The sequence below is a fragment of the Gadus morhua genome, chromosome 11 (assembly GCF_902167405.1).
Source record: "Gadus morhua chromosome 11, gadMor3.0, whole genome shotgun sequence".
Taxonomy (NCBI): domain Eukaryota; kingdom Metazoa; phylum Chordata; class Actinopteri; order Gadiformes; family Gadidae; genus Gadus; species Gadus morhua.
The window spans coordinates 26,610,446-26,624,752 of record NC_044058.1 but is presented as its reverse complement, the minus strand read 5'-3'; the positions used below and the strand labels follow the sequence as shown (position 1 = coordinate 26,624,752).

Below are 14,307 nucleotides of genomic sequence, written 5' to 3'. Positions count from 1 at the left end.
ACTAGTGTCACGTGGTTTTGAATCAACGTAGCTGGAGAGACGCAGGTCAACGCATCCACATCCAGCGTTGCCAGATTGGGCCATATTTCCCGCCAAATCTGAAAACAGTTGCTGTGGCGCTCTGGCCCAATCTGGCAACGCTGTCCACATCCCCCACCAGAAGAGTCTAGTTCAAGTTGCAGGATTGTTTCCGATCCCATTATTCTTTTGATTTTGGGTATTGACACAATGTTATAGTTGATGTTATTCTCTGAAAGCGATTGACCCGGAAACAATGTCCGCTTGGTCCATCACACCGTTAACGTTTCCACAATTTGATGTGGGACCAAGGAAAATTCGCTTTATTTACTTTGCAAATCCAACATCTTTCCGGCTCACACGTTGTCCGAAGAAGGTGAGTGATGAGTGGTATAAATGCATTAGTAATTGATGAATGACCATGACACCACGAATCAAAATGCAGTATCATCAGGTCAAACATGGACGTCGGATATGAACAACGAGACAACTCAAATATCTTGGAAGTTATCCCTGTTGTGAAACATATGTCATACTCTATCCGCATTTGAATGTACCTGCTTTATCAAAAACTGTAATCCATCACCTAGGTTGTTATTAAATCATACTTGCACATTATAACTAAATTTAATAGGCGTACTCGAAATTGTACCACCAATTATTTATTTCCTCTGTGATATCCTTTCCAGAGTGCATTGGTTCCTCTCTACTTGGGTGCAGATATCTTCTCAAACACAGATATCCGCGTGGAGAATCACCCCAGATACCACGCCAAGTTTGCAAAGAAAGGTTATGCCACAAAACTGATCTTTTCACCAGGTGATAGAAACGCTGCAGGGTGCATTGCATACTTTTTAAAGTGGTTATTAGGCTCCATTGGTTGCATTTGATGATGCATTGGTAGACCCGATAGCCAAGATGTTTAACTCCCTGATGAACAAATGTTTTCTTTCATCCTGTGTGGAAGCATTCAGGTTTGATGGACTGAGAGTCCCGACCACCACCAACAGCCTCTGGTTCTACAGCATTCAAGGCCTTTTTCGAGTAGCTTTTGAATTATATAGTAAGCAAGAACAGCTCACTGTGATGGATAAGTTACAGGTACATTATATGGGGTTCCACTTTGATCTACTCTGTAACCATTAATCACAATTATTATTAACTGTTCTTGTTGACAATTTATTTTAGGATGTCTGGAAATCCCAGATAAATGACAGTCCTTTGGAATTGAATTACAACATCAGTATCCGGCTTGACTCTGAAGTGGGCGATAGCATCCCTGAAATGGATGAAGAACCCAATGAGGAATCTTTAAATCCCCACCAGAGTCGGGTGGTTGAAGAATCGGCGGATGCCAGTCAAACGGACCCAGGTTCCTCTGGCGATACCTCAGCAGATCATAATTACTGTTCCTTAGAGGAGCAGAGCTTCGAGACGCAGCTAAAATCCATCCAGACCACGTTGTCCTCCCTCAAATTGAGACTACAGAGCTTGGAGAAAAAACGATGTTCTGAAGACAATGCCGACTGCACTCAGAAGTTCAAGACTGCTTTGTTACTCCTGGACAGCATTGACGGGTGTTTAGATGGGAACCTGGAGGAAAAACATCTAACACAGGCTGTGCTAACCCTGCTAGGAACAGTGTGTGGGGGTTCTGTGTATTCCAGCCATTTACTTAACTCTGTAGCGCGCTGGCTCGGCCAGCGGTTTCACGGTGCCAACAGCTGCATCAGCCAAAAGGTGGAGAGCTTTAAAGTGGAGCATATTGAGCGCATCACCGACCTGCCGCCTGCAGATCAACTGGCCACAGAGCTCTTCCCAGAGGCCATGCAGACGCTGATGCTCCACTGGATGGGTCTGAGCGACGAGGCCCACCAGGCGAAGAGGCACAGCGAGTATCCCATCCTGCTCCTCATCCTTGAGTTCGCAAACCACAACCTCATAACCGGTGCAGCGCACGTGCTTTACTCCAGCCTTATATGTAGATGAGGGACTGAACTGTTGGAACAGGAAGTAATGCTGGGTTTATTAAAAGGTTCATGACTGTATAAAGTTATGTTTGTGTCTGAGTCTTTTAACTTATAAGCATCTTTACTAATCGATGGTTTAGTCATTTCAGCACCAAGAATGAAAATATATTGGTTTATGAGTGACTTTTTAGATATTAAGTGTCTGGTCCCTTTATGGATTTAAATTATAGACTGTTCTGGCGGTCCCATATACATGCTCTGCAAATTGCAAAAAACTTAGTGATAAATTCTAACAGAATTCCTGCTGTGTGATGCATCATTACCTCAGTTCAACAAATGAAAATACCCCTGTGAACACAAAGGATTTATTTGAAGATCAGAAAGTATTACATAATGGTTCCAGTCTCTTATTTGACAAATTAAACACAACTTCAGTTTTTTGTTCTTATACATCCATCATGAAGAAACGCAGCAAAAATATTCCGCTCAGCCCTCGTTTCCTACAGGGATGCACATGTTTTGGGTAACTGAATGGAATCGAAACTCTACCAACCGGACCTAAACATATTCCAATTCAAACAATCACATTGCATATATTTTAAGTTAAAAAAAATAACCCAACCCAACCCAGCCCCGCCCCCCCAAAAAAACAACCAAGCATAACTGGCATTATACAGAGTGACAGTGACACACACTGTCTATTTACATCGTGTCCCGGGAGGTGATATCGGTGCTTCTAAATGACAACCAGATGAGACATCCATGCAAGCTTGCACACTAGATACGAGACCTAGCTGGCAGCTAGATGACAGACGGTGTATGATCAGAGACACTGGGACGGCGGGGGGGGGATGGGGAAGGCCCTGCACTAAATGGTGTCCATTCCACGGAAGGAGGTGGTGAATCCCAGGCCCATGCCCCGCTGGGTGTGGGTCTGTGAGCGAGCCATTTCGTACTGAACGTCCAGGTTTCTAAACATCTCTTCTTGCTGCTGAAGCGTCTTTAGACCCTCTGCGTTGAGTGGTTTGGAGGTTTCGCCTTCTTCCTCGTCCTAATGGAACACATGCGATGCAAACCAAACGTTAAAGCGTACCTAAGAAGGATGTACAGTAAAACGAAAAAAAAAAAAAAAGGGAAACTGCAAAACAGCTCAGGAATACATACTTTGATGCCCATCAACTTCCGAAATTTGACGTTTTGGTCCTTGTTGCCAAAGTTGAGCTTCTCCCACAACTCAGCGGTCTGGGATTTGTCCTATAAACAGATAACAAAACAGAAATCATGCTTCACGCTTTCCAATTGCGTTAGGATTCACGCACCAACACCCATTGTAAAGATCCATCAGTACCAACAGAGCATAAACCTGGGCAAAGTAAATAAAAAGGAAAAAAGTTCAACATACCCCTTCCTTCTTTCCTTGCCACAGTTTTTTCCGCTTCTTCTCTTGCTCGGCAAACTTCATGGGGTTCACGGCGGAGGGGTTGTAGTAGCTGGGCACGGCGATGCCGGTCTCCGCCAGTGTTCTGGCCTGGAGGGCGGCCATCTGGGCCGCCATTGCTATCTGGGGTGTGACCTGGGTGCCAGAGGCCAGAAGGGCCGCTACGTTGAGCACTGTGTGGGTTGCCATGGGCGCCGCTGCCGTTACGGCCTTGCATAGCAACGGTGTGGGCGCTGTGAAGGAAGAGAGGCCGAAACCAACCGCTTAGAGGCATGCCGGCTGGAGTCTGGTCCTGGACAGTTAACCTGCTTGCTACTGACCTTTGGGGTTACTTTAATAGTGCTTAAGAAAAGTGCATTGACGTAAACAACATTTCTGATACAGGCAATATCTTGTCACAGGTCATGTTGAACAATGGGTCCTCACCTTTCGGCACTTCCTGCTGCTGCTGCTGCTGTTTCTCCAGAATCTCTTTTTCCTTTTGTTCCTGTAACTTCTTGGCCCGTTCCAGTCTGGAAGCAAACGGGGGAGAAGGCTTCAGCTCAACCGCCCATGCGCTCGGCATTGGCACTCAATGAATCGTGTAGAAAAAGGAATAAAAGAGTTTAGGCTTCAGTCTCACAATTCCTCCAAGTTGTTGTTGTACCTTCTGGCCAAGGCTTCCTGGGCGTCCATGGCTGTGTTTCTGCCCCGGAAGGCAGGCGGACTTACAGACCTGCTCCGGCTCTTTCTGCGCACTTTCTCGCTCTTCTTCTTCCGCTCCCTGGAGGGGAAGTGAGACGAAGACCATCAGTAAAACGTCGACATAAAACCCTTCAACACACACACTCACTCACTTCTGAAGACATTGGTGGCCCACCTGCTCTTGCTGCGGCTGCGGCTCCGGTGGCGGTGCTTCGACCGGGACCCCGACCTGGCCTTTCGCTTCCTGTCTCGACTCCGTGAGCGAGACTTCTTCTTGTCTCGACTTTTGCTGCGGTGCCGCCTGGAAGCAGGAAAAAAACCCTCGCATTTCAACTCCACGACGAAGCGAAACAGTGACTTTGCGCTCTGTATAGTGGCTCCAAATAAGAGTCGGCAGGCACTCTTGCCCCCACAATACCAATCAGACAAAAGGCCCAGTTCTATCGGCGAGCTTCCCGACACCTTATCAAAACTAAAATCTTAAATCAACAAATATCGGGTCTCAAAATCGCAATAATGATCACAATATTCTAACAAGAAAAGGCTCCTTCCCAACTCACCTTTCCCGTGAGTGTGACCTAGAGTGGCTCCGCCCTCTGGAGTGGCTCCTCCCCCTGGAGTGGCTCCGCCCCCTGGACGGCTTCCTGTCTCCCTTGCGGCGGTGTCGCTCCTCGCCATTCTCGGCGGAGAGCCGGTCCTTCCCCCGCTCGCTCTGCTCCTGCTCGTCCTGCTGCTTCTTGTGAGACTTGGTCGGCTTCTCACAGTCTCTCTTGCGTGCCTGTATTAAGAAGAAGTTGTCTCTTTCAGGAAAATAGTGCAACAAAGAGAGTTAGTACCATGGCTTAGGGCATAGGATACGCATCATATGTTGACTTGAAGAAGCAACGCCCTGTCCTATGAAACACTGATTTGCTGAATCAATCTATTTTTTTCCCCGGTCCCCGCACAGACCTAATCTGAATGCTCTGTCTGTATGTAGGGCTGTACCCGCCTGCATTTTCCAAGTTGACCCCGATACTGAACACATATTCCCTTCACGTGCTGGAGCAACGGTACACTCGTATGAGCGTGTGCCTTTAGTTTACTTGTAATAACACTTTTCTCCTTCTCATAATTAATATGGAAATTGATTCCTGTATCTCAGGCCTTTATCATATTCTATGCAGTATTATAATGAATTTTGCAGAGGAGTCTACTCAAGGCTCTCTGAACAATAATTAGACTAGTAGCCTTTTATGGTACAGCCATATGTACTATGTCGTATTATTTCTAAGCTTTAGCAAAAGAGTCACGAAAGCCATTTTAATCCATTTGTATTTATCGATTTGATAACAGCTTGAGTGGAGCATTTTATAATGTTAATATATACATAATATTTTGGGCAAATCACTGACTGTACTACAGTTTACCTATATTACAAAGGACCTAAATAAACCTAAATCTTTTGGATTTAATACAGTGCAGGATTCGAATAGGGATGGGCATTTTAATTAATCGGTTGATCACATTTTAAAGACAAAATAATCGTTCATTTTAAACACAAAAATAAGGACATCTAACTTTTCCTTTAAATTAATGTACCATTTATTATAAGAGAGAAATTATAACATAAATCCGACTCACTGATGATACCACACTGTGGCCTATTTTAATTATTTAGGCTCATGGCCTCCTTTGAAAGGATGATGTTTACTCTAGGCACAGCGGCTCGCTATGTTTTTGTACGGATAGAAAGATCCATGTGATGATTTTATTAATTATTCATATATACCATGACATTAAAAAGGTCAACAACATCTGTTACTTTATCCAAAACCAAATAAAGGAAACGAGCAAAATAAATCCATTCTATTCCTGTTGTGGAAATTAAATGTTATCAATTGAAAACGAAAAAAATATATAATTGATGAATTACGCCCATCACTAGCTGAAAAAGATGCAAGGGTTAATGCCATGTCTGACTTAATTCTGTAAGGCAAATAGGAGTTTGAATGGCAGATAATTACCTGTCCCCGAAGAAGACATATAATTTTGCTATGTCAGGAGGGTCTTCTGTTCAGAATCTCTTCGTGCATTAGCACGCTGAGTACGATTTATTGTAGAAATGTTATCATACGATCTACACAAAGGAGTCTTTACAGAAGTAATCTGCTCTTCACCATACAATGTGTCTACAATGATTGACATATCCAAAATGTTCCACAGAAATGGAAAGCTTTCGGAGATCTCAATAAAGGTGTATCAAAAATAAGGCTTCTTCAACTGTCAGGAGGCACATTTCCCTTAAGAAACCGTAACTTATGTTTGACCTGGATAACACTCGGCTGAACAAAATATCCATACTTACCGGAAGCACAAATATAAAAAGAATGAAACTACTTCTAATGTTCTCTAGAATGAACAAATCAAATGAAGAATTACCTCTTTGCTCCTGCTGCGACTTCGTCTGTGCTTTCGGTCACCTGAAAACATTCATATTTTTAATTAAAACCGGGTAGGTAATAGTGCATCTACAATATTATTAAAGTACATGATCATAAAAAAGTCACATTGGATAGTAGTACCAACTTAAACAGTAGCTATAGTTTAGAGCAAGTGCTTGGCACTTGTTTCTATGAACATCCTGATATATTGTTGTTTCTTTCTTCTGACGTATGTACTTATGAGTCACTTTTGATAAGAATCTTCTAGATGCCCTAAATGTAAATGCAACTTATAATAAATAATACACAAAAAAAGACAGTGAGGTTTAGTATACTGACGTTTTCGGTCCTTGGATCGCGATCTGGACCGAGAGTGGTGATGCTTGGAGCTCCGCGGAGACTTGGACGACTCCATGCTGAGAGGGTTGGAGCGGACAGCAGACGGCTTCTGCTCTGGCCGTGCACCGAGACGCTCACCTGAAACACACAGTCAGATCAGCATGGTCCATCGTGAGCGAGGAAGTTCCTCCACTGAGCATCAAGCTCTGGTCTGTGGCCTACAGCCCCTTAATCCCACCTTATACATCGTCTGTATCAGTCGGGTATACCGTTATCTTAGAAGCCAATGACCTCACAGATTAAGTACTCATAATGTACCCAAATGGTTAGTGTCTTCCCATCGACCCTGACTCGACGCATTATGCTTTAATCCAGATCAACATACAGTTTAATCGATTCAAGTCGACCCGATGTGGAGTGAGTTGTAATGCGCAAATCTATTTTGGTTCAAAAAACTTTCCATGCACCGTTTTAGTGAGTCCGTCATACAATCCAATGCTTTTGCATATCATTCTGCGACTCATATTTTATTTGTCTAATCGATCATTTCAAAATACATGCAATTTTAAAGAGAGTATAGCCTGGTTTAGCTAGCTTGGAGGCTAGCCGTCCCTACATCCAGTTAGACGCCATCTTTAAGAAAAAGTCGCATCATTTTAAGCTTGATTGCCGCTGTTCGTTTGGTGTTTCGTTGATGTTTACGTCGATGTATCCAGTGAACAGCTTACCTACTGAAGAAACTCGATGCTTGCAATGAAAATATGTACGCCCGGGCCAACGAGAGATCGGTTGGAGCAGCGGCAGCTAGCTGGGGCGACTGATTGAGGAACTCAGCTGATCTGGTCCTGGTTGCCAGATTTGATGCAGACATCAACAAACAAACCCCAGGATACATAATGTAACTAATAATAAATAATAATAACTAATATGCCCGAAATACATTTTTAGAACAAATCATACAAAAATAATATCCCAGTTAAATTGTAAAATGCGTTTAAAGTTAGTATCGGGTTTCATCTATTTTTCAAATCATCCTTAATAACTGATATGCTTCCACTACATAAGCCTTCTAGACCACTAAGATCCTCTGAGACCAATCTGTTAATTATCCCCAGAGTAAACACGAAACATGGGAAAGCAGGATTTAGTTACTATGCAACAAGTAGCTGGAATAAACTCCCAGAGGATTTAAGACTTGCCCCAACTCTGAGCATCTTTAAAACAGGACTTTAGCTTTCTGCTAAATCTTAAATACATTGCACTTTCTAAAAAGCTTTTTTAACTTTGCCTTTATTTTCTATTTTAATACAAAAATGCCTTTTTAACTTTATATTTTACCCATTTCTTTGCATATGTTTTCTTTTACTTATCTATTATTTTATTGTATGACAATGTTTATATGTGAAGCACTTTGAGTCTTCCTTGTGTAGGAAAAGTGCTATATAAATAAAGTTGCCTTGCCTTGCCTTAATAATTTAGTAATTACGTGTATCGTGTAAAAAGGCTAAACCATTGACACCCATTTCTAAAAGTAGAGGTAACAACATAAGGTAACTAACAACATGACTAACCCATGAATGGACAGTGGACACGCTTTGATAACGTCCTGACTTTGGAATAAATCCCATTCACCCAACTAACCCCTGGAACGAACAGATCCAATCTGGCAACCCTTAAGGCGTCGTCCTATAAATCCACCTCGATGCGCATGAGCATGGGTTGAACTTCCGGTTTGAACCAAAACTACCCGCCAAATTCCAACAGAGGCTGAACTGTTTGATGCCCGAAAAGGAATAAAGTTAATAGTGTGTGTTACTCGTCGCCGACATTGTAAACTATTAAATCGAAATGCTTTTCCGCTCTTTAAAGTAATCCGAATAAACCTCAAGTTCAAGACGGCGTTGTAAGTTATGCGATAGGAATATGTCATGTTGATATTTTGTGTTCATCATTAACGTCAGACATCTGAGTGACAGTTGTTTTCATCAGAGATACGCATTATAACGCTGATTGAACATTATAAATAATTTATCCCTTTTCTTAGTATTGCTAGTGGCTTGCTGTTAATGCTAGCACGTATTGATGTATATAAATGCTCCTAATCTTGCTCCTCCAAGCGAAGGGGCTTTCCACCATGTTGTTGGTGATATGTCCCGTTACATGTTTTGTTTCATCTAGTGGGTGGGAGAGACAATGTGGAGCGACGTTGAACTTCTGACCAACGAGGACACAAACTCTTACCGTTTTGGCCATGTGTCAAAGGAAGAGAACGGGAGTGGCTTGTACCAAGTGGACACATTGGTCAAGATATCAACGGCTGATGCGGTAATAACAATGTCCCCTCGCTCATCTCGATGCTGCTGTCACTGTGGCTGCTTAACGCCCTATTATTGCAGTATGATATGTTGATATATGATATCGTTACTGTACGAAGAAGGTGATGCCAATTCAAGAGTAAACAATGAGTAAAGTCGGATTCGATTACATGTTCGTGTTGTTGCACTTTGTTTTATTAACATCCTAACTGTACCGACGGCGTTATATTCTTCCTACTTGTTCTGACAAATGTACTTGTTGTATGTGGCTTTGGATAAAAGCGTGTGCTAAATGCCCGAAATGTAAATGTAATGTAAAATGTAATGTTTTAAATTAGTCGCTGAACACATACAAAAATAACTTATTGAAGGTATATGTTTTCTGTCATGTAGAAGCAGCATAAGCCTTATCTCTACTCCTCCTGCGGGTCAAACTGGAGCGTTGTCGTGGCTGACAGGACGGTCATCCTGTTTGACCAGACCTACCAGACCATCCTTCTTCATCTTGACTTTGGTAATGTCCAACCACAAAAGTGTATTAAGTCAGCGGTGTAAAAGATGCAATCGCTGTTTGTTTATTTTGATGCAATTTTACATTTTTCTTACCCATCAAGAAATAATGAATGAATGATTAATTAATTAACGTATTTTCCAGAAACTGAGGTGGATGCTGTGGATGTGTGTCTGGAGGGCCAGTTCCTTGTGGTCTGCGAAAGAGTGGGAAATCTCCATTTGATCTATGTTCCTCAGAAGAGGATCCTTCTCACCAGGGTATGTATGAGAGCCCTATATATGTGGACTTACAATTGTGTCTGAATATAGTGTCTCGTATCAAATGGAGCTCATGTATATAGAGAGGCCAAGTTATTTCCATCCCCCCTTCCTCGCTGGGCAATAGTTTTTCCGCTGCCCCATTCGTTTTCCCCCCAAGGGTTTTCTCCATTAAGATTAGAAGTTGTGTTAGAATGTATTTGGAAGATGTATCCTCGCACTGATGGGAGCCAAGTGGTCCTGGATGTTTGAATGCTGATTTCCTTATATTCTGCCCCCCCCATAGGCTTTGGTGCAGAGCCCATCCAACATACTCCAGAAAACATTCCTTCACCTCATCATTGAGGAGGATAAGAAATCCTCAGGTATGATGTCTGGACACCTGTAGCCAGAGGAGCTCTGCCCTCTAGAACCAAATGGAGAAAACAATATGACACATGTGTATTATATAAGTAACTGTAAAGGATATTCAATTCTGTTCCTTTTTAGGTTATCAAAGGAACACAGCCCTCTGAAAGACATTTTTATTTTTAGACATGCATCACAGCGTAAATTTGCTTTAAATCGTCTTTTCCAAACGTGTGTTTGCAGGGATATATCATCTTTTCCTCCTCATCAAGGATGGATTTTTCCACATCAAAAATCTACATTTAGAGAAAATCCAAAAAGGTGAGGAATTGAAACATTCACAAAATGTTTGAAACGATTTGTGATCCATCTGTGCTGAGTCATGTCTTTGTTTTCACCCTCATAGCCCTTGACACAAAGGACTTTGTGATCTTGAAAGAGGTATGTGAATTCATTGGCCGCTTTTGGACCAGAGACATTTGTTTCCACGGGGTCAAATCCCTAACCAGGTGACACACTTTCAGGTCCAGTCAAGTATCAAGATCGACTTATGCTCCACCAAGGAGTTCCATGAAGAGGGATGTAGAACGGCTTTGTTATTCACTTTAAACTGTGACATCCACTTATTGGTCGGGGTAAGTGTTTTCCATCTGTAATCAGTAATCAAGGGCCATGCATTACTTATGTGATGAATATGATGTACAGTATATATGTTTTCAAAAATAAATAATAATAATAATCTCCCAACACGTATACAATTTTACATTTAACATCAAACCACTTCATCTGAAAGAGACACATTTAGGATTGCAACACCATTTGTGAGTGGGCAATCAACCAATAGTAACACTTTTGGTACAATAAAGCAATGGTAACACTTTTGGAGACTATTTACTTTGGAAGTAGGCAGTAGATTCTCTCACAATCAAAAAATAAAATCCAGAATTTTTCAAAATACCCCTTATATTTTTTTCCGACCCGACCTACTATCCAGATTTCTGCTTCGCATAATGGTTGAAAGATACTTTTTGAAAGCCAGTTTTGGTTTTTCTTATGGGTATAGCTGCCGCATACCTCTGTATCGATGCAGAGGGCTTAACCTCTTATCAAGGTAGGGTTCACATCTAAATACACGTTTAACAGGGGGATACAGACAACGTCTTGACCCACTGGACGGTGGGCCCAGATAACTCTACGATGTGCCACAGCCAAACTCTGGACTGCAGCATCATCCCAGGTAGCTAACACACAGAAGGTCCTCTGTAGGTATCGGTCTCTGGTCGTATATCGATGTACCAATGAGTACTTGGAACCTTTCTATATTGAGTTCATCCAATGGTGTTGGTAATTAAATAGATTTATCTAAAATGTGTTTTGCCTTGAGTCAATCTTTCTAAAATGCAGGTTTGTAAAGGGGAAAAAATGAGTCGATAGAGAAATCATGTTTACCCTTTTTAATGCAGGCATAAAGAAGATGGTGGTGGCGCAAAATCAGATCTATATTCAAGACACAGAGGTGTGTAATCTATTTAGTGTCTTCTCATGTTGGCCCTCTCCTGGACTCTGATTGGATTGTGTTGTTATCAGGATGTACTCAGCCTTTGGGATCTCCACTTCCTGGTTATGATCTGGTTCTCACCGGATGACCCCATTCAAGATTTCCTACTGTCCACCGGGTGTGACTCCACCCCCTTGACGGCGTACGTATCCATAGGTGTTTTTTAAGTAAAAGTTTTAAATGTATTGTTGGCCTAAGTCAAGACTCTCAAGAGGCACTGGTTCAATCTTGTGTGAACCCTTTTATGTTACAGACAAGAAAAAAGCAGCATGAAAATAATAACCTTGACACAGGAGGACAACAGCCAGGTGGCCTTTGTGAAGCTTTCTAGGCCGAATTCTCATTCATGGGCCTTTTAAGTCCCAGCAGATGAATTGGGGATGTGTTTTAATTATTTGTTGTTTGTGTTGTAGATGTGCAAACTTAAAGTGTGCTCCCTGCCCTCCATGACTGCTCTTTACTCGCTGGACATTTCCCCTACATCTTGTCTGGTCCAGACTAGAATAAACATGGTAAACCGCTGTCACAGATACATTTGTTCTTAAACAAGTCGGATAAATGGATAATATATAGAATACAGTAAAGGGAATAATATATATTTTAAATAATTTAGTTTTGTTTATTGCATTATTCTACATATTTGTTATTCTTATTATCAAATGCTTAATTTCGTAACATGCCTGCTGTCTTTTGCCACACACCTTCTAAAAAATGCCGTTAATTGCAACTTCTCCTCGTTTTCGTTTTTAGGACACTATTTTCTTGGTTGAGGGGATTCCTGAGCACTCAGACAGGTAAGTTGGCTTTTATAAAGACCTCCATGCCTTCCTTGATCACTTAAGTAACATATAAATACAACTTGATAGTAATATTTATCAGGGCTGGGTATTGCCAGGTACCTCACAATTCAATTCAATTAGATTCTGTAGGTCTTGATTCGATTCGATTTGATATTGATCCAATTGCTTCAATTGCTGTCGATTCAATAATACATGCAGATGACAAAAATACCTAAATATTATTTAGAATTAACCATTTCAAAATTAATTAACCATTTCATTGTGCTTTAACTAGCAAAAAGGGAATACACCATTGTATAGTATTGTTCCTGAGCTAAACTTGCAGCATAAAAGTAATATTCATAACATGGGCATATGTAGAAGGGCATGTACATTTAGGCACACGTGCTTCTAGATTACAATGACTTGAGTATGCTTCTTTTTTCTTTTCAATAATAATTCTGTAAATAATCTAGAACAAATAAACTGCAGTGCATTGATGAATCGATATTTTTACCCAGCCCTAATAGTTATTATAAGATGTCTGGACGCCTGGCTACCCACTTTCCCACTTTCTCCTCCCAACTTATTAAAATGTGTCTCTGCACTTAGCTTTTAACCTTTGCATTGATGAATCGATATTTTTACCCAGCCCTAATATTTATTATAAGATGTCTGGATGCCTGGCTACCCACTTTCCCACTTTCTCCTCCCAACTTATTAAAATGTATCTCTGCACTTAGCTGTTAATCTTTTGATGTTTTTCTCTTATAGTCCCAACCAGTCGATATCTTCAGTTGTTATGCGATGCCTAACAGAGGCTTTGCCAGAAAACAGGTCAGTTACCTTATCCATTTATTCTCTTACTGCAAAAAAAAATAGATACACACAAACATGTACCAAACAATACATACCTTTCTCCGACATGTCAATTCCCAGGCTCAGTCGACTTCTCCACAAACACATGTTTGAGGAAGCTGAAAAGTTTGCCATAACCTTTGAGCTCGATCTCGAGGTAAGTGTTGCTCCGCCTTGGAAGATGAAATGGCATTTATCTTTAAATTTTTCTGAACATTTGAATCAAGACAGCAAACCAACAGAGCTTTGAGATGTCTTTTGTCTTTGAGTTATTTGCTTCTGGGTGTATGGAGCTGACTAATAGCTGCACTCCTTTTCAGCTTGTGTACAAGGTGAAGCTGGACTTTGTGTTGGAGCAACTGGCTTCTGCCTCGGTGGGGGGCTACGGACAGGACGTCTGGTCGGAACTAGTGGAGGGGGCCAAGTCAAACCTCACAAAGATCGCGGTATGTGTGGTGGTGATGATGTTGCTGTTTTGACAAACTTTGATTTCAATAGTCAAGCAGGATAAAAAATCGCAATCTAAACCTGCAGGCCCCATTTTAGCCAATACAGTTATTAGGCGAGTGCTGCATGCAGTGCTCAACTATTGTTCTTCATTTTATTCTTTCTTTCTTTAATATTCTCTACAAACTTTGGAACCTATCTCCTTCCTCAATTTTTCACCTAGAGAATGTTAAAGTATTCAGAAGAGCTTGGAATCGCGCGCTTCTTTTCAGATTTTTTAAATCTTTAATACTTTTTAAGATATTTCACTTTTAAAATATAATCTTTTTTATTATAAGTGAAATTGGATGCTCTCTGCG

At 41.4% G+C, this 14,307-nt stretch overlaps 3 protein-coding genes across 5 annotated transcripts in view; 2 read left to right on the top strand and 1 right to left on the bottom strand.

Moving 5' to 3' along the window:
- The first annotated feature begins 113 nt into the window (after positions 1-113).
- Positions 114-2,074, top strand: si:ch211-110p13.9 (uncharacterized). The gene is made up of 4 exons (XM_030369706.1): positions 114-394; positions 708-837; positions 986-1,119; positions 1,207-2,074. The coding sequence occupies exons 1-4, from the start codon at positions 275-277 to the stop codon at positions 2,005-2,007; spliced, it is 1,185 nt and encodes a 394-aa protein (XP_030225566.1). The 5' UTR covers positions 114-274; the 3' UTR covers positions 2,008-2,074.
- Positions 2,075-2,339: 265 nt separating this feature from the next.
- On the bottom strand, positions 2,340-7,726 carry rsrc2 (arginine/serine-rich coiled-coil 2). 2 transcript variants are annotated; one of them, XM_030369703.1, is made up of 10 exons: positions 7,601-7,726; positions 6,873-7,010; positions 6,532-6,572; positions 4,671-4,888; positions 4,286-4,411; positions 4,049-4,189; positions 3,853-3,938; positions 3,391-3,659; positions 3,153-3,242; positions 2,340-3,039 (listed from the first exon to the last, which is right to left on the bottom strand). In XM_030369703.1, the coding sequence occupies exons 2-10, from the start codon at positions 6,946-6,948 to the stop codon at positions 2,857-2,859; spliced, it is 1,230 nt and encodes a 409-aa protein (XP_030225563.1). In that variant the 5' UTR covers positions 6,949-7,010; positions 7,601-7,726; the 3' UTR covers positions 2,340-2,856. The 2 variants fall into 2 exon arrangements, with proteins under 2 accessions (XP_030225563.1, XP_030225564.1); XM_030369704.1 differs by having other exon boundaries at positions 4,073-4,189.
- Positions 7,727-8,598: 872 nt separating this feature from the next.
- Positions 8,599-14,307, top strand: part of kntc1 (kinetochore associated 1) — a 33,614-nt gene continuing 27,905 nt past the window's right edge. Inside the window, exons 1-17 of one of the 2 annotated variants that reach the window (XM_030369693.1) lie at positions 8,599-8,679; positions 9,051-9,197; positions 9,581-9,701; positions 9,843-9,958; positions 10,245-10,323; positions 10,550-10,627; positions 10,713-10,747; positions 10,831-10,941; positions 11,450-11,543; positions 11,770-11,822; positions 11,894-12,006; positions 12,118-12,172; positions 12,278-12,376; positions 12,615-12,658; positions 13,418-13,480; positions 13,583-13,658; positions 13,822-13,947. In XM_030369693.1, the coding sequence (XP_030225553.1) occupies positions 9,066-9,197; positions 9,581-9,701; positions 9,843-9,958; positions 10,245-10,323; positions 10,550-10,627; positions 10,713-10,747; positions 10,831-10,941; positions 11,450-11,543; positions 11,770-11,822; positions 11,894-12,006; positions 12,118-12,172; positions 12,278-12,376; positions 12,615-12,658; positions 13,418-13,480; positions 13,583-13,658; positions 13,822-13,947 (1,395 nt within the window). In that variant the 5' untranslated portion in view covers positions 8,599-8,679; positions 9,051-9,065. Of the gene's footprint in view, positions 8,776-9,050; positions 9,198-9,580; positions 9,702-9,842; positions 9,959-10,244; positions 10,324-10,549; positions 10,628-10,712; positions 10,748-10,830; positions 10,942-11,449; positions 11,544-11,769; positions 11,823-11,893; positions 12,007-12,117; positions 12,173-12,277; positions 12,377-12,614; positions 12,659-13,417; positions 13,481-13,582; positions 13,659-13,821; positions 13,948-14,307 lie in introns of both variants that reach the window. The other variant, XM_030369692.1, reaches the window with a different exon arrangement.